General features: G+C 34.1%; 1 protein-coding gene across 2 annotated transcripts in view; it reads right to left on the reverse strand.

The window, feature by feature from the left end:
* Positions 1-383: 383 nt before the first annotated feature.
* C1GALT1 (core 1 synthase, glycoprotein-N-acetylgalactosamine 3-beta-galactosyltransferase 1) overlaps positions 384-20,541 on the reverse strand; it is a 30,302-nt gene continuing 10,144 nt past the window's right edge. For both annotated transcript variants that reach the window (XM_040644253.1, XM_008686280.2), the window contains exons 2-4: positions 12,813-13,049; positions 8,775-9,442; positions 384-5,376 (exon numbers count right to left, since the gene is read on the reverse strand). In XM_040644253.1, coding sequence (XP_040500187.1) covers positions 5,185-5,376; positions 8,775-9,442; positions 12,813-13,049 — 1,097 coding nt within the window. In that variant the 3' untranslated portion in view covers positions 384-5,184. The remainder of the gene's footprint in view (positions 5,377-8,774; positions 9,443-12,812; positions 13,050-20,541) is intronic.

The raw sequence follows: 20,541 nt of genomic DNA on the forward strand, positions 1-20,541 counted from the left end.
GTAATGCTCACCACTGTATTTCTAGTAGATGCTAGGCATTATTTGAATATTATTTGAATAGTCGAATAAATGAATTCCAGTGTACATGATAGATCAAAATATACCAAGAGATAGAAAAGCATCCCCCCCCATGTACACATACACACACTTACCTGGATGACAGAGTGTTTCTAATTTTTTTAAGGATATTATTCGAAATCAGAGGTGGAATATTTTGCTGCTCTAAAGACATATATATTGCAGTAAAAATTACTTAAGCCTATTCAAATTGAATACCTTTGATGGGAAAATAATTTAAATCAATATTTTTGGTAAAATAACCCCAAAACTACCCCTTAGTTTCTCCCACAACTCTTATATCAGTTAAAAATAATCAGATAAAACAGCTTTAAACACGGTAATTTATTTTATGTGGTTGTTTAAATCCATTGTTCAAAAATGTTCAAAAGGCACTTTAAAAAACATATTTAAAAATACATATTTTTCTGACTTATTGGTGGATCACTTAAAATAAGCAAGTCACCACACATTTTTAAACCATTCATGAGACTACTACCTTACATAATTTTTAAATTCCAAAACACAAATAATCACTGTGTAATATAACACACTGCTTAGCAGTAAGATTAGTTTCCCTCTAATATATACTTTATATGGATTATTAATTTGTAGAGCCCTGCAAAGTTATTTAAACTGAACTGATATAAACTAAAAACTAGTGAGGCAAAACGAGTTGAAACAGAGCACTATTCACTTCTGAAACTAGTTTTAGAGTTGATTTCTCTAGAGAGAATTTGTAAATCTGTATTAAAACTTCTATTTCAACTCCAATATATAAACATAAGTCATATTTTTAAATCAATAGGTTACATCTAGCATAAAATAAACCACAGGTTGTCCCCCAGATTGCTTAAGAATGTTTCTGTCAGGCCTACAATAAAGTAGAGAAATGAAGCAAATGAGTTTTTTTAGTTTGTTTTTGAGAAAACGGGGTAGAGAGAATGGAATCTAAATAACTTTATTTCATTTAGTAACGGTGCATCTAGAATTAGTTTAAAACTGTGGACTTTTAAGTAGGACAAGTATTCTGAGAGCCAGCAGGCATTATTCTTAGATTTTTTACTTCCAATCTCATAGGGAAATCTAAAGTTAATAGGTACAAAGTTATTAGTAAGTGATACAAATTCTAATCACTAATTACAGCCAAATTAACCTTGCAAAGGCAGCATTAAGAGTAGTTAGAAAATGGAAATTAGTTGTAAAGAAAATAAAGAGCAACAAATACAAAGAAGAAATTGTCAAAGAATACTCTTAAGGAACTGAAAATGTAAATGAGGAACAAAAGGATACACCTGATCTAATCAATAAAGTGAGGCATTTTTTTCAAGTCTCAGTCTGGAAATCCTATAGTTTGATAGACTCAAGGAAGTGAAAAATTAATACTCAAGAAACAATTATGAAAATAATCAGTTAACAAATTTAATGCTCAAATGCAATTACCGTATTTCAAAAAATATTAAAAACTGGCCAGTAATTTATCTTGAATCATCTTACAGTAACAAAAATTCCTCTGAAATTTAAGATATTTAAAAACAAGTAATTGAATTCTGGGACAAAAATCTGCTTGGTATCACCTATGAACTTCCCACCTGAAATACAAGTACACTGTTACTGGGAAACACAAAGCTAGCAAAAACCTTGTTTTGAGACCACACTAAAATCATCTATCCAAATGACAAAGATCTTAATTTAAAAGATGGTAAGGTATCATCATGAAATCTGCTTGTATGTGCTCTACTGAATACCTGGAGAATTTTTTGCTGATTTAGGTCATATAGGACAGTCAACTGATTCTTGAAAGTGATGAAATTCTGATAGCATGAATTAGCAGAAAAATATTCTGCATATTATAAAGTAGTACTTTAATACCTCCATTTAAAATTTTTTATGAACAATTGGAACTATTTTACTAACAAGTGAGGACACTCATTTAGGTATGCTTTTAATGAATTATTATGTATTTACTAGTACTTAATAAACTCTTCCTGCCCCAATTGTGAAATTACTAAACTTGGAGAATTACATGTTACTGTGGGCCCTGGTATTAGTCACTCTGAAGAAGCTAAAGAATTTTGTCAAAAAATGAATGATCCACGGACCCTTTAGGTTATCTTTAAAGTCTCTCACATTTAATATGGTATGACGTTGGACAACACAGATTTAGAACATGCTTCATCTAAATCTTTGAAAGATACCTACTTAAGGGGCAATAAGTCTTCAGTGCATTCCAACTGTGCATCAGAATCACCCAGGTCTTGGTTCCCAAACTAAAATGAGTAGGACTCACCTGGAGGGCTTGTTTAAACACAGCTGCTGGCTTCTACCCCTGGAGTTTCTGACTCAGGAGGTCTAGGGTGGAGCCCAGGAGAGGTTGCATTTCCAAGTTCCCAGATGATGCAAATACTGCTAGTTGGGGACGACAACACTTTGAGAACCACTGACCAAGGGAATCTGGTAAGAATGCATCCTAATGGACCCCATGCTAAAATCAGCATTTCTGGGACTGGAGTCTTGAAATCTGCATTTTAACAAGCTCCCAGACAAGAGTAGAAGAACCAAAATTTGAGAGCCACTATGACAATCTGGCTGGTTAATTTGTCTATTACTGGCTGATGTATCAGATCACACATGTTAATAAGTAAAAATGGAAATAGTGCTAAATGACTAACCTCAAGGCTGACATGGAACAAAGAACACACAGGCTTTGAGAATAAATCCTGGCTCTGTTACTTACTTGCTCTGTGACAGTGGAAAAATTACTTAAATTCTCTGAGCCTCAGTTTTCTCAACTACAATATAAGAAGAACACCCAATTTGTGAAGATTAACACTAATACACATAGAATATCTAAAGCACACTATGTGGCCTACAGTAGGCATTAGATAAAACCTAGCTATTAATTATTATAAGAAATGTATGAAATATTTCCTTCATTATCTAATTTGATTAAAGCAGATTCATTCATTTAGAATATTTACATTCTAAGGTAACAGAATAATAAAACCTTATACTTATTGCTCCATAGTCTGGGCCAGACAAATATTCTAAAAGTTGTACATATATTCACTCATTTAATCTTCATAAAAATCCTGTGAGGTAGGTAGTATTACTGTCCCTAACTTACAGATGAGAAAATTGAGGCACAGAGAGATTAAGTAAATTGCTCAAGGTTACAAAACTAGTAAATGATAAAGAATTTAAACGCAGGCAGTCTGACCCCAGACCCCAAGATTCATCACAATGTTAATTTCCTATGAGTAAATTTTAAGGTTTTTAGAAAGTAGCATATATGGACTGCAAATAAATTCATATCCACACCAAGGTGAAGAGTTGTTCAAAGAATAGAATGAATGCCTTCAAATTCTGGCAGGTGACAGTGTCATGAAAACAACAAAAGACAACTTAAGGTAAAAACTGGTGTGACTTTTCACTGTGTGGACAGAGTAATCCATAATTACCCCTAACTGTCATCAAGATAAATATCCTTTTGATATATCATCCAAAGAGAACACGATGTTGACATGTTTTGGCACAATAAACTCTTTAGCTAAGCAGCAGATTCAATGGCATGACAGCCATGTAAAATTAGCATAATGATAAACATAAAAAATGTAAATCATTTGTAACATTTAAGAATATACTTTTAGAAAGTCTGCAAAATATTCTTTTATGATATATTCAGATAATATTGCTAAAGACAACAAAACTTAAAATTTTCTTTCCTTCCAGAAATTCTTTAAGTAGAAGGTCACTAAAATTTGGACAAAGTTTGGACATATTTATGAATATATTTTTGATGACAGTGTTGAATTAGGTATTCTGCTCTATTAGAATTATCCACTGGCAAAACCAAAAATCAAAAAAAAACCCCAAACAAACAAACAAACAAAAAAACAAAAACCCACCCCAAAATAGTAAGTCAGCATCAAAATTCAGGCTGTTGTTCACGAATTAAGTATTTGGTCTTTTAATATCTGTGGCATATTTCAGTTTGTTTAAGCACTCTGTTTTTCTAATGTTTTTAATAAACTCTGGTCAAAATCGTACATTCAAATTATTTTGCCAGTGTAACTAATAGCCACCTCAGAGCCTAAAAATGAATGTCTAAACTTTGCTTCAAACAAGTTATGAAAGGCACAAATTCTCATCTCTCAACAGGATAACAAAAGGAACTATAATTATGTAGTTGGAAAGAGTTTCAAATAATCAATTTAAAATGTCACTTAGTAATTCCTGAGTGGCACTGATCTAAGAAAAGCATCCTGAAATAGCATTAAATTGACTATTTATTAGTTACCCACAATTAACAATGGGTAGATTTGGGAACAAAATATTTTAAAATGCATGTTTATAGAATGCTGTTAATGCTTTGAGTAAATAAATATTAATAATTAAAATCGTATTCAAGGATAAACATACTTAGAAAAGAGACAATGGGGACTCAGTAAAACATTAACTACTAATTACCAAGTATATAATACAGTCAAGGCCCATATAATTTCAAAATGTGGTTTTATTAATGCACTTTAGGACAAGTGCCATTCTTATCTTACCTTGTAGTCTGGAAGAAATACTGCCAATTACAGTCACAGGAAATTTTCATTAGACAAAAACTGCATGTGTGTGTGTGTGGGGGGGGTTGGTTCATTTATATCATACTGCAAATATAAACTCATGTCTTGAGTTTATAAATAACATTAAGCAACACTATGTCCTTCTAAAATTTTCTTTAAGGCAGATCTATTTAGCATCATGTGTGTTATTAATATGTGCAGTGTAGTTTTAGAAAATTTAAATGTTCTAGTTTCTTAGTGAAAATAATACATGTGGTCAAGAATAGAAAACAAAAATCTCGTTTCTAGTCCCTCTGCCTGGCCACCATTTTAAAAACACAAGTTTTTCATATATATATATATTACTGTATCAAAACACATTTTAACAGACTTCACAGCTCACTTAAAGCTTCAGTTTACAGTCATTCATACGAAAGATTTCTAATATGGAATGTTCACTTAGAAAGAATTCCTCACTGGGATTCCAGTGTTCTGTATCAGAAATGAAGAAGTTCTTCAGTGCAATGCTAGATATTTTACCTCTTCATTTATGTTTTTCTTTCAAGGTTTCTCATTTTACTTTTGGCTCTTCATTTTTGTATGATCGACTTATATCTTTTAGTATATTTTCAGGTAAGGCAGGTTGATATCTGTATAAATAACCATATGGACGAAGATGATAAACGAGGTATTCTAACTCATACATAGTTGTAGGATCAACATAGTGAAAAGAAACTGCAAGATCAGAACAGCAACCAGGACCCTAAAAAAGTAGCAGAAACAGGCATTATTAAGAAATAGTACATAGTTAACATACAATATTCACATACTAATAAAGGACACATTAATTTTAACAGAAACCAAGCATTAAAGTTGGCAAGGTAAAGCAGAAGCACCTTATTTATTAGACCTGTAGAAGAAACCAAGAGTTTTTACAGTTCTTAATGATTTAAAACTAAACATGAAAACTGCTAAAATAAATCTACCTGAAATAATATTCTTTCATATTCTATAGTGTTTTTGCTGAAAGAATCTTGAGACTTCCTCAAATGAAAGGGGCAGCTATACAAAGGATGAAGCTCTATTTCCGAGTTTTGCTTTTCTCTTTATACGTTCTCACTATAACTTTTTGCTTGGCTCAACCTCAGAAAGACACCTTTGGAGCATTCAATGACTACAAAATCCTTGCTCATTATGTGTCTGCAACCTAATACTTCATCTGCACATCAACCCAAACAGTATAGTATGTATTTAAGAGAGGAAGTACTGAATCAAATCTAAGTTTGAATCCAAAATTTGTCTACTAGGGTCAAATTCTGCCTACTAGTGTATGACCTTGGGCAAGTTACTTAATCTCTATAAGCTTCAATTTCCCCACCTGCAAAAGATGGTTACTTAAAGGAGATAGTGTATATAAAATACTTGGAACCAGCTTGGCCTATAGTAAATGCTCAAGAAATGTTGACATTATTATTGACAAATAATTACATTTAGATGGTCCTCAGTAAGAAGGTCAGAGTTAAATATTTGTCCAGATATATAATTCTCATAGATTCCTAACAGTTTGTATGAGAACAGGTTTAAAAAAGACAAAAACAAGATAATAAATACAACCAAAAAAAAAAAAAAAGGAAAACATAACAAAACAAAACAAAAAACAGAACTGGCATGAGAATTAAACAGTTATAAGGTTATTTTGGTATCTAGAGAATGTTTCACCCAGGTGACTCCAACAAAACTTCAGACTCTATCTAATGTCTTTGCAAGGACCCAAGAAGAAAGATATTCTGCCAAGTTCCCAGAGAAGATTCATACCGAACATTTAATAATTCATATTTGGAAGTAGGTAGCTTACAATGCAGTAAAAAAAAAAAACCACTGTATTTTCTCTGACCTTCTCTCTGAACTTTCCTTTGAAACAAACACTGGATATGTGGGGTTTCTGGACAACCACGTAGGCACTGGAAAATTATTTGGTGCCTACTTCTTAACACCTTTAGGCAATGTAAGGATAGAAACAAATCTGAAAAGTAAAATGATAAGTCAACTTGTGATCATCAAATCAGCTCTGTTCAACAGATATATGTAAGCTACATGATGCAGTTTAAAATCTAGTAGCCACATTTAAAAAGTTTTAAAAAAAGGAATTAATTTGACTATATTTCAAATGAATAAATCCATATTATTCTTTTTTTAATATGCAATCAATATTTAAAATTATTAATGAAATCATTCTATTTGTGTTACGTTCTTGAAATCAGGAATGTGGGGAGCTATCCTGTGCATTGTGAGATGTTTAGCATCTAGTGGGTTTACAATCTTGTGGGTTTTTACCCACTAGATGCCAGTAGCAACCTCCACCCAATGCCAGTCTCCCAGTTAACAACCAAAAATGTCTCCAGACTTTGCCAGATGTCCTCTGGGAGGCAAAAAAGCCTGCAATTGAGAATCACTGTCCTAGATAATGATCTGAAAACACTGGCTTGTGAAGATGAGAATGCTAGCATGAAGTGTATTATTTGTATCTTAGGGACAGAGAAAAGAAGGCATAGGATACTAATGACTTGCCTACATGCATTATTAATCAATAACAGATCTGAATCTAAAAGCTGGGTTTCGTGATTCCTGGTGTCCTTCAGTCAATCACTCACTGCTTGATGCTCATAACAGTGAAGAACTGGAAACGACCTACTAAATGTGCATCAGTAGGTGAATGGATAAATTATATATGCTCATATGTTAGATTACACAGCAGCCTAAATTAATGAAGGACATACATATGTTAATGTGGATAAATTTTAATGTTCTATGAAAAGGGCAAATGTTCAAGGATAATATGGAATAATTCCATCCACTTATTCGAAAACCTACAAAACAATACTTTTTTTTTTTTTTAAAGGTTTTATTTATTTATTTGACAGAGAGAGAGAGACAGCCAGTGGGAGAGGGAATACAAGCAGGGGGAGTGGGAGAGGAAGAAGCAGGCTCCCAGCAGAGGAGCCCGATGTGGGGCTCGATCCCAGAACGCCAGGATCACGCCCTGAGCCGAAGGCAGACGCTTAATGACTGAGCCACCCAGGCACCCCTACTATATATTATTTATGGATACATAAACATGTAGGAAAAAAGATAGAAACGTACATGGTAATGATGAACATTAAATACATGATAGTGGTTAACACTGAGGAAGGAGATAAGAAAACTGGATTGGGGAGGGTACACAGGCCTCAACTGTATTTATACCTTTTTCTTTTTCAAAAAAGGAAGCAAATGTGGCAAAAGATTAATATATGGTAAAACTAGTTGGTGGGTAGAAGATATTAATTCTTCTTAAACAGCTGAGATATTTAATAAAATAATGTATCTTAGATAAAATCCTCAAGAATGAAGGCTAAGGTGTCAAATGAGAGCTAAGGCTTATTACGTGCTTACAGTATGATAGGCACTGTACTATACTGTAATCACAATAGAATGAAACAGGTGGATCAGGTCCATTTTACAAATGAGGCAATGCAGGCTCAGAAGTTGGGCAAATTCTGTCCATCCAAAGTCACTGAACTATTAAATGGGAGAAGACTTGAATCTAGATCTTTCTAAACCTCAAAGTCTTTTCATACATTGTTCCTGAAGCCCAAAAGGCTCTTCACTCAGCCTGCTCTCTAACCTCACTCAGATTTCTGTTCAGAAGTCACCTCTTAGAGATATCTTCCTTAATCACCCAAACTAGGGTACCCTACTCCAATCTGGGTCACCCTCTATCCCTTCACTTGACTTTATTTTACCTCAGGGCACTTATCACTACCTAAAATCTTATTTTATCTTTACTAGTCTGCCTGTTTACGTATGTCTCTGTATGCAGAATGTAAGGTTCATGATATACTGTTACAAGGTTCACAAGAACTGGAACTTGGCCATATTTACTGCTATATTTTTGGTCCCTGACATAGGCAATAAATAGCTGATAACCATAGCAATATTTACTGAATTACTACTGCTGACATTCATGGTCTCATCTATTTTGTTACACATTGCCACTCTATATAAAAAGAGTACAGGAGATTCTTAGTTATTGGTGCTAAAGAAACACATTATTTGCTAATTTTTTTAAGTAAACAAAAGTCAATCTAAATATTTATATAGTAATAAAGTTTCTAAACTTACCTCTACAGGAGGATAATAGTTATAATTCCAGTACCAAAAGGTTCTAGGTAGATAACCCTTGATTAAGTGGTGCTCTGGTACAAAGGGATGAAAAGTTTCTTTTCCAGTGGTATCTCTGGAATCTCCTGCTTCTACATTTATAATTTCCATGCATCTGCCCAATGCTAAGTCTTCGATGGAGGAACTATGTGTACATTTGTCTGTTTTAAATGCATCAACAAATCTCTTCAAGGCTTCTTTGCTCAGTACATATCCTGCTCCTCCACTCATGTAGCCCTGCTTTACATAGGGCTTAAATCTTCTCCCAAAGTAAATGGGTTCCTCAGGGTTGTATTTTGAGAGAAGCCATCTCAAATTATCCAGTATAACATATGTATCATCATCTGCTTTCATAAACCAATCAGCATCTTCTAAATAATGATCATGAACATACTGAAAAGCTTTAATTGTTTTCCAGTATAGTTGGTCTCTGCCTTCTCTGGTTTTTAATCCCACGGCAGGGAAGTCTTTATTTTCTTCCGAACTCATAAACAACACTTTATTACAACGCTGTGCCCATGTAGCTTTGACGTGTTTGGCCTTTTTCTCTAGATTTTGAGGCCCTGTCATAACCCAGCAAAGAATTTTAACCTTTTGATAGAGGTTTTCAGCGATGTCTGTGTTCTCATCTATTAAACAAAAAAATTTTAGAGTTATATTTACATAGATGTAAAATTCAAATAAATTATATTGAAGAAAAATCTTCTTAAACAATTTCAAAAACCCCCTCCTATTTATCTTTCTACCATTAGTAACTTAGTTGTAAGAAAGCAAAACTCAACCTAATATGACATTTTGATTTATTGGTTTCACATTAGTCTTATCCAGGAGATCCATCGCAGTTAGCAAGAATTGCCAGTATGACTTAAATTCTTACTATTTGAACTGTGGTTTGTTGACCAAACAGCATCAGCATCACTTGGGAGCTTGTTAGAAATGCAGCATCTCAGGCCCCACCCCAGACCTACTCGATTTGAATCTGCATTTTAACAAGTTCTCTTGGAGACTGGTATACATATAAAGCACAGTCTTAAGACAGTCTCTGCTTTTCACTTCATTCTACAAGGAAAGCTTCAACTGGTTCTCAACAGAACATTAACAGGAATTTCTTGCAGCTCTAAATATACTTCTGAAGGATAGGAAAGACATGCTGCTGAAGTAACAGTTCATTTTGGAGTCCACAAGAGTTAACTGTTATGAATTTATACAAGTACCCTAAGGTGGCTTTAAAAAAGGCTTTCATGATTACCCCAGTTTGAAGAAGAGTTAACGCAGAGTTGAGGTTACTTTTGACAGTAATATATTTCATTCCAAAATGCAAATCCATCAGTCAGAAACAGAACAGAACAAGCAGCAATAGTATTTCCAAGATTGTCTAGAGCAACATTTTTTCAAAGTACTCCTTTGTAAAGAAATAGGGAGCCATGATAAAGCACCATATTACTTCTTTCATTAAGGAAGTCTTGGTATACCTCCAAAAAAGTCCACTTAACTAAGCAGTGAGCTTAAATGAGTTACATCCTGGTGCAAGCTCCTTATCTGGGTGCAGACTGGTAACAAACAATTCAGACCGTCAGGCCAGGATCACATTCTCAGTATCACTGGTTTAAAGGAAGAGTCCAATTTTAAGTTTCTAGATCAGTGCTTGGTGAAGGATCAATTTTTATGTCCAATAGTTAGAGACCTATGCTTTTATAAATATGCTAAAAATGAATTACTAGAAAAATAAAACTAAAAAGAGAAATATACAAATCCTAATTCTTATTTTTTGATTTAGACAAAATTACTCTGTTAAATTACCCTGAAAGTTTCTAACTGTGCAGTTCCAATTTCAATACCTATCTAGTTGTGGACCAGCATGAGACTACAAAACCACACTTTTTGTAGTAACGCCCTAGGCACAATCCTAAGGAAGCATATCCTTAAAGTTAAGGTCAACCAGTGAGTTACAAAAGCTTACTCCTGTGAAAAATGAACTGGACGCTAAATTTCTAGTTAACTGATGGAGAGCTAATACAAGGTTGGACAAGGTTGGGCGAGGTTGGGCATGGAATTTTCAAAAGTATTCTCATGTCCCTCTGAAAAATCAATAATTCACAATTCAAAAACAGACTGAATCACCCTTCAGTCAAAGAGCATTCACATTTCATGTACTTGAGGAGCCCAATCTCCTGCCTATAGATAAACTAAATACTGGATGCACAGGGAGAATTGTAGATGCAGGAATTCTCAATGTTTCACTTTGAACAAGACAACCTTCTCCCCACTGCTGGGATCTGATAGATATTCTTTCTCCTTTTGTTGTAGGCATGTGCTGGCAAAGGAGATGAAAAGATGAGTACTACACATGTCCTGCTACAAAAGAACTCAGTCTTGAGGTGGACCTTGCATGCAAACCAGCATTTGACACATACTAAGAGAGATGCTACAATAGAGGTATGCAAAAGGGTTCAATGTGCTGCAGAAAAAGAAAGCAGTGGCTTGGGAACCTGTAGAGCAGTGAATGGGAACCTGGCTGGAACAGAGAAGGGGAGATAAAGCAAAATCAGGGAAAATAGAGATGATGCAGAAAATAGGTCTTTAAATGAGTAGAAGCTCACAATAAGAAAGGACAAAAGGTATAGTGAAGTTTGGTTGAGTGCAGGTACATGGGTATAACTGAAGCCTGAACTAGGGGAAATGAACTGAGAGAGGAAATCTGAAAAATGGTAAAGATCTAGAATGCTGGAACTTATAACGAATGGGGTTGATTGGTAAGTGAAGGAAAACACCTACCATGACTTCATAGTTTCTAGCTTAGACAGATGTGGACCATCAGCAGGATAAGCAGGTACCTAATATAAGCGCCTGCACTGACCTGATACAGCCTACTAGTAGTAGAGAAGCATGGCACCAATCCTTTAACAATCTGGAGCAAGGCTGTAGAGCAAGTGTACAGTGATCAAACTGCTCTATGATAAGAACAAAGAGCACCTACTCAGAGCTGAATCAGTTATATAAACACTTACACAACATGACATAATTTGTAATAGTATGCACGTGCTTGCTAGTTCATACAACTCAACCAGGATGTGGTACACTTCATCCCTCAGCCTCTGCTTGAGAGGTTGGAAAGAAGTAATTTACTACCAAAGAGATAAACAATTCTTAATGGAGGGACCCTCTGCAACCTGGAATTCCAATTGTTTTCAAGATGCTGTATTCTTTATTGTCAGATAAATCACATTTACAGAGATCTTTGAATTATGTTAATGTTTTTTCAGTGTTTGGAACCGGGCTAAGATAAAGACAGTAAAGAGTAGATGGAAACTAAAATTATGGGAATTGATAACACACAAGCAAAGAAACAGGCAAAGGACAGAAATTTGGAGAAAACCAACATTTAAATATTGGCATGTAGAGGACGCAATTGAGAATATCCAGTTAAAGGTAGGTGACCAGGAGAAAATGAAGTCATTATAACACAACCTAAGTTTCTACCTCCCTAGTTTTTAATGCCTCTTAAAACGTGAAAAGATTAGTTATATTAGTTACTGATAGAAATAGAAATTGAAAAATTATACATAAATTAAGATTTATGTATACCTCTTGAGTTTCTCCAGAACAAGACTAAGCAAAAACTAAGACCAAATCAAGACAATAGCAGAAACACTAAGGACACAGATATAAACCATGATAACAAAGTCAGACTAAATAAATATTTTTAAAAAACCTCTAATCTGAAAAGTTTTGCCTTTCCCGAATCACAGTTTCTGAACGGTCTCTATTTAAAAATAAATTCAAAATTACTATCTTACTCCCTAAATAAATCTGGGTTTTAGCAATTTCCTTCCTGAGGCAAACCAAGAGCTGTCATTAAATATTGGGAATTAAGTTCATTTTCATAAAAAAATATTGTGTATAACAAAATTCACATAAATAGCTTTTTCCAATTCTCACAACACTTACACAGACTGATAAATACTATTTCTGTTTACTCCTTAATAAAGTGAACCATACCTGTATGTTGGCTAGAATCTGCATTGAAGTTCATCTGTCCTTCTAGATGACTTTGTCCATTATCATCTGAATGCCTAGCATGAGGATCATTATGAAGAATATTGGGCTGGGTATCACCCTGTTCTCCCAACAAAATACTAAATAGCTGAGAACATAAAACAAATCCAATTGCTGATCCACAAAGGAAGGTTAAAAAATTCAGCCAAGATTTAGAGGCCATTTCCCGAAAGTGTATTTCTGTAAGAAAAAAATTAGCAGGATGTTATAATTATAAAGCAATATACATGCCATGAGTAAAAAACTTGATAACTTAAAAAAAAACACACAAAAAAACAAGTTGATAACTTTTAGCCATATGGAAAAGTTAATTCTTTCCATATAGGAGAACATTTCTGTGAATATGTAACTTTTATCCCTTTAGTTGCTGCTAAAATACACCTTGTGGACAATTCAGTAAAATAGATGAGTAATAACTTGGAGAATCATTGTTAGGTGGGGCATGGGTAAGTAGGTCAGAATTTACACACAGAATTTCCTCTTCTGCACACCAGAATCCTCTGTGAACCCAAGCCTGCTTGCCATGTTCTTTTCCTTTTTTGCTGTCCAAATACTTAAATTTACCTTTTTTCTCTTTTATATTACACAGTGTGTATTATATATAAATAAATATACATAATATTCTGATATTATTACTATTATCATTAAACAAATGACAAAAGTGGTACAAAAATTGTGAGGACACAGAGAGTTTGTGCTCTAAAATCATTCTGTTGTCCAGAAGTGGTGAAAGTACTGGTGTTGGACCTTAAAAGACTAAGGATGTATAATGGTATAATGTAATTGCTAGTGTAATCATTAAAATAAATAGTAAAAGAATACATAACAGAAAAAATAGAAAAATAATCAAAAACAAGACAAGGAAAAAAGAGCAGCAGGAGATAAAGAATAGATGAAATAAACAGAAAATAAATAGTAATATGATTGATTTTAACACAAATATATCACCAATGATGTTAATGTAAGACTGAAAACTCTAATTAAAAGATAAAGATCGCCAGCCAGACTAGAGAAAAAAATAAACCCAACTACAAGTTACTTATAAGAGACACACATTAAATATATTCAGAAAGTTAAGAGCAAAAGGATGGAAAAAGATCAAACACTTATAAAAAGAAAGTATGCAATTAACAAAATAAATTAGTGGTTACATAGTTTATCTTCCTGATATTCACCAAGCTCTACATTTTTTATTTACATACTTTTTTGTATTAATATTTACTATAGTAAAAAATTATCTAAAAAAATACCTTCATGTGACCTTTTACTTTATCCCTTTTAATACATGTTTAATATATGTGTATTTAATGCAAATATATTTATCCTCAAATCTATAACTAAAATTGTCAGGCCATAGAACTACACCATGTTCATCTTATATCTCGGATCTCAGGCCCTCTCTTGAATAGTTATTCACGTTTGAGGATAACCCCAGGGGGAAGCCAAGATAAAGGAAAGACAGAGGTGAGCAAAGTTGCTCAGTAATACAGGAGATGTAAATTAACCCACTTACCCACATGAAACTGGCGGACACTTGTTTACTTACTTCCTTTGCTCTATCTTAACTGCATTCTAAGGTTCAGAAAGGTAGGCCTTCATGGGTGAAGAGTATATATGTCTCACTCAACTCCCCTATAAAATTTCCCAGAGGAAAAGCAGAAACAAGTTTCCCCAGTCTTGTTGCTATTTTGCCTGAGACGGGGTCTCAAATTCTCCTTTGCTACTATCCTCTTTTCCCCATTTAGATTGGTCTTTAGTGAAATCCTTATACCCAAAAGGTGTAATCTGCAATCCCAGGGAAAATATCCCTCCTGGTTTAAGTGATTCTTTTGAAACTCTAAAAACCTGAGGATTATTTGCAAATGATATAATCCGATAAAGGGTTAATATCTGACAGAAATAACTTCTACAACTCCACATCAAAAAAACCCATATAACCTGATTAAAAATGGGCAGAGGACCTGAAGAGATGTTTTTCCAAAGAAGACATATAGTCAACAGATACAAAGATGCTAAACATCATTGATCGTCAGGGAAATACAAGTCAAAACCACAATGAGAGTTCACCTCACACCTGTCAGAATGGCCAGAATAAAAAAGGCAAGAAATAACAAGTGTTGGTGAGGATGTGGAAAAAAGGAACCCTTGTACACTGTTGGTGCAGCCACTGTGGAAAATGGTATGGAGGTTCCTCAAGGAATTAAAAATAGAATTACCATATGATCCAGTAATTCCACTACTGGATATTTATCCAAAGAAAATAAAAACCACTAATACAAAAAGGTATGCGCACCCCTATGTATATTGCAGCATTATTTACAATAGCCAAGATATGAAAGCAACCCAAGTGTCCATCCACAGTCTACTTCTGCAGCATGGAGGATTTATTGTTTGTAGTAAATTAAGTGACATATTCATGGATAGGGTTTTCTTAGCTGAGGTGGCACTTTTTTAGCAACACATCCGTTCTGGGGTCAGTGGAGGAAAAACTGACTTCCTGATGTTAAAAAATTTGTTTTTAATTAAAAAAATACCTTGTGATGATGTTGGATGGCTACCATCCTCTTACCCCTCCTCCAGAGCATCCCTGTTGCTTTTACCCCATACCCTTCCAATTTCAAAGACTCTTGCCTTATGACTAAATTCCCATTTACTCCCATTTTTCTTTCTTGTTCCTGGGATAAAATAGCAATCTCCTATGGGTACAATGTACCCCAAACCTTACTCTGATTTTTGGCAAAAATCAGCACCCTCAACTCTTCAGATTCTTAATAAGACTGTTGAAGCAGGCCAGACTGGAAGACCTTGTGTAACTAAGTCGTACATTACAGGGGCTTCTAATATATTAATTAAAATTAAGTGGAGAGAAGTTGCCAATGCCAACTGCTTTCCAAACCTGATAGGTAATCAGAATCATTTCAGGAGCATTTTAAAAATATAGATTTTCAGCCTCGACAACTGAGATTTCAGATGCAAAAGAAGTGTTGGGACAACTAAAATTTATATTTTTTACTTTATTTTTTAAGGGACAGCTTTGTGTTATTCATTGTAAAAAAGAAATCAAGCAATATAGAACATGAAAAAGATAAAAATCACCCCAAATCCCATCACTCAGAAACAACTATCAATAACATTTAGTAATATCATTACAGATATGAATAACATCTTTATAAATAACATGAAAGAGAGATAATTGTGGCTAACAGTTGAGCCCTGTATTAAGCACTTTATGTGGGTTAACTGTAAACTATAAATGAAGGACTATCAATCTCAATTTACAGACAAACTCAGACAGAAAGGTTAGTAACCTGCCCAAGGTCACACATAGCAATTTGAGTCAAGAATTCAGATTCTTAACCACTCTACTGTAGTTTTACCAGAACTGGAATGAATGTTAATCATGCTATTTTAAAGATTTAACATATTAAGTTAGATTTACTTGAATGTATAGGAAAAAAGGAAAATTAAATGAATCTAAATGAACTTTGAAAGTCAGCTAAACATTTATAATATGACTCCTCTCCTCTAAATGATCCTCCTAAAGACAAGAAAGACTTGAAAAATATAAAGCAATTGAGGCCCTTTTAAAAAACTACATATTTTAATTTTAGATAGTTCCCATTAATTTCTTGATATGAGAACTGTGGAAATCAGCACTCTCCCCCACTCAGTTTTTGTGAACTATTTTTATTCTGAAAAATTTTGCATAGTTTACATTCTATAAATTATACTGTAATTCCTATGACTGCTTAATCTTGAGTATGTATTAAATTGGATTCTATGTTCATTAATAGTCCTTTTATTACAGCTCCTTTATATGTGAGTTCTTCATTAATGTCATGTTTTTTGGCTGAATTTCAGCAAGTAATTTTTGTAATAGTGCTCGTTGGTGCTATATTCTAAATTCCTACAGGCTTGAGACTGTTTATTACTGTCTTTATATATGAAGCACAACTTGACCAAGTATAAACTCTATAAATATTGATCCATAGTCTTCTCACTCTGGTGCCAGAAAAGTCTGAGGGCAGACTGATCTTTTATCCTTGTAGATAAATGTTCCACTTCTCTCATGCTTGGTTTTTAGTCAAGCCCCCAGTCACTAATATCCTCTCATTAAGACTTGAATGCCCTTTACATGAGATCATGTCTTCCTCCAATTTTCAGGCTTTTAGAAAGTCAATGGAATTCGCAATAAAGTCCCTAAAATCTTAGGCTTTCAGTGTTTGTTTTTTGTTGTTTTTTAATTTTGGTACTTTATACTATTTCCTGCCAAAGTTGTCAGTCTACTATTTATAATTTTTTCTGGATATTCATTTGCTACATTTACATACTCATCGTGTATTTCTAACCACATTAAAATGATATGGTAGCTTTTTTTCCCTAAAAGACTTTCCTTACAAAATTGAGATGAACCTTACATAGTGATAGAGCGTATAAATGCTTACAAATATACTGTATGAGGCATTATGTTTAAAACTTGTTTTCTCTGATCCTCACAACTGTAAAACTTGATAGTAGTATCTCCATATTACAAATGAGGAAGCTGAGTTTCAGAGAAATTAAATTAACACACAGCCAACGTAAGTTGAGATTCTAACTCACATTTCACTTCAAAGTTTTTTTTTCCCATTATACCACACCTGCATGTATAGTCACCCATCAACTTTCCACATCCTTCTCCCTTTCTTTCTAAAATTATCTTTAAACGGAAGATAAGAAGATATTGTTACCCGCAGATTCAAGAAGAAACCAGTTTTGCTCTAGTGATAAATCTTGAGATGTAAAGAAGATGTAAAAATGAAAATGGCTCCAAGAAAGATTGAAAATGTTAAGAGTTGCTGAGAGATCAGAACTGGTTTCAGACTAAATTTTCATAATTCTGCTCTATAACAATTCAAATGTTTCTTTATATGAATTCTAAAAAAGGCTTATTCCGTAAGATTTAATCCATATCTCTTTTTCAATACATTTTTAGCCTAAAGAAAACTCTATTACATATAATAAAATTTTATTTGCAATATTCTCTTTGAGAATATTTCTACTAACTTTGTTTCCTTACAGTTCCAGATTACTGAGCTAAGCTGCTGAACTGAGATACTACATGCAAGTTTTAAAGTTCAAAGATCATTTACTATTATGTGGCACTGTGTTAAATACTGGAAAAAGTCAAAACAAAATATCTTTCCCTGCCCTCATGGAATTTACAGTGTTGTAATTACACAGAGATACAAAAATAGCAATGAAAGAGTTTAAAAATAGAGGGACACAGCTAAAGCACTGCTAAGGAAAACTTACAGCACTAAATGCTTACATTAGAAAAGAGAAAAAGTCTCAAATCAATTGATTCCAGCTCCCACTTCAAAAACCAAGAAAAACAGCAAAATAAGCCTAAAGCAAGCAAAATGAATGAAATAAAAGAAACCAACAAAATTCAAAATAGAAAAATAGATAAAAATTAAAATTAATAAAATAAATTAATAAAATTAATAAAAGCCACTATCAAATGTCTAAAAGAATTCTCAATGCCTAAAAAAATTAACAGTATTTCTTTGGACTCATCCAATCCAAGTGTGTAATCAAATTTCCCTGTCTTCTATAATCAAATTGTCTCAATTAGTTCACATATGTCTTTTTACAGTTGGTTTGTTCCCATCAGTATTTAAACTATACCTGCATTCAGAGATAAAATTAAAAATAATCCAAGAGAACATTTTATATAATAAATAGCTATTAAACACAAAAACCAAAATGAAACACATTTCTCTATAAAAGCAAATTATCAAAGCTGACTCAAGGTATAAAAATGAATAAATAACAACAAAGGAAATAAAGAATGTTATCAAAGAGCCAGACTTCAAAAAGGTCCAAGCTTTTCTTGGATAAAATACTTACATCTTTCAAAAAACATAACTTTTATACAGGCATACCTCATTTCACTGCACTTTCCTTTACTGTGCTTTGCAGATATTGCATTTTTTTTTTTTTTTTTTTTTTTTTTACAAATTTAAGGTCTGTAGTAACTCTTTGTCCAGTAAGTCCATCAGCACTATTTTTCCAACACCATGTCACTTCATTTCTCTGTATCACATTTTGGCAGTTCTCACAATATTTCAAACTTCTTCACTGTTATATTTGTTAGAGTAAACTCTGACTGGTGATCTTTGATGCTACTATTCTAACTGTTTTGGGGTCATGAACTGCATACATATAAGATGGCAAACCTTATCGATAAATATTGTGTGTGTTCTGTCTGCTCCACTGACTGGCCATTCCTCTGTCTCCCTCCCTCTCCTAAGACCACCCTATTCCCTGAGACACAACAATATTGAAATTAAGCCAATTAGTAACTCTACAATGGGCTCTTCATGTTCAAATGAAAGGACGAATCACATTTCTCACTTTAAACTAAAAGCCAGAAATGATTAAGCTTAGTGAGGAAGACAAGTTGAAAGCCACAACAGGCCAAAAACTAGGCTTCTTGCGCCCAAAAGCCAAGTTGTGTATGCAAAGGAAAAGTTCTTGAAAGAAATTAAAAGTGCTACTTCAGTAAGATAAGAAACCAAAATAGCTGATTTTGATATTGCTAATTTGGAGAGCATTTTAGTAGTCTAGATAAAATATCACACCAACCACAACATTCCCTTAAGCCAAAGCCTAATCTAGAGCAAGGTCTTAACTCTTCAATTCAACGAAGGCTGAGAGAGGTCAGGAAGTGCACAAGAAAAGTTTGAAGCTAGCAAAAGTTGGTTCATGAGGTCTAAGGGAAAGAAGCCTTCTCCATAAGACCAGAGTGTAAAGTGAAGCAGTAAGTGATGTAGGAGCTCCAAGTTATCCAGAGAAATCCATCTAAAATAATTAATGAAAGTAGCTACACTAACCAATAGATTTTCAATATAGATGAAATAGCCTTCTGCTGGAAGAAGATGCCATCCAGGACTTTGAGAACTAGATGGGAGAAATCAATGCCCAGCTTCAAAGGACAGGCTGACTCTCTCCTTAGGGGCTAATGCAGCTGGTAACTGAGTTGAAGTCATTGCTCATTTACCATTCTGAAAATGTTACAACCCTTAAGAATTACATTACATCTACTTTGCCTGTGCTCTGAAAATGGAACAACAAAGCCTAGATGACATCATATCTGTTTACAACGTTTTTATTTAATATTTTAAGTCTATTGTTGAGACATGCTGCTCAGAAAAAAAGATTCCTTTCAAAATATTACTGCTCATTGACAATGCACCTGGTTACCCCAGAGCTCTAAAAGAGATGGACAAGATTAAAGTTGTTTTCTTGTCTCCTAAAGTAACATCCATTCTGCAGCCTATAGATCAAGGAGTAATTTTCAACTTTCAAGTCTTATTATTTAAGAAACACATTCCGGGGCGCCTGGGTGGCACAGCGGTGGGGCGTCTGCCTTCGGCTCAGGGCGTGATCCCGGCGTTGTGGGATCGAGCCCCACGTCAGGCTCCTCCGCTATGAGCCTGCTTCTTCCTCTCCCACTCCTCCTGCTTGTGTTCCCTCTCTCGCTGGCTGTCTCTATCTCTGTCAAATAGATAAATAAAATCTTTAAAAAAAAAAAAAAAAGAAACACATTCCGTGGGGGCGCCTGGGTGCTCCGTTGGTTAAGTGCCTTCAACTCAGGTCATGATCTTGGGGTCCTGGGATGGAGACC

The sequence above is a fragment of the Ursus maritimus genome, unplaced genomic scaffold (genome assembly GCF_017311325.1).
Source record: "Ursus maritimus isolate PB19 unplaced genomic scaffold, ASM1731132v1 scaffold_3, whole genome shotgun sequence".
In the NCBI taxonomy this organism is placed as follows: Eukaryota; Metazoa; Chordata; class Mammalia; order Carnivora; family Ursidae; genus Ursus; species Ursus maritimus.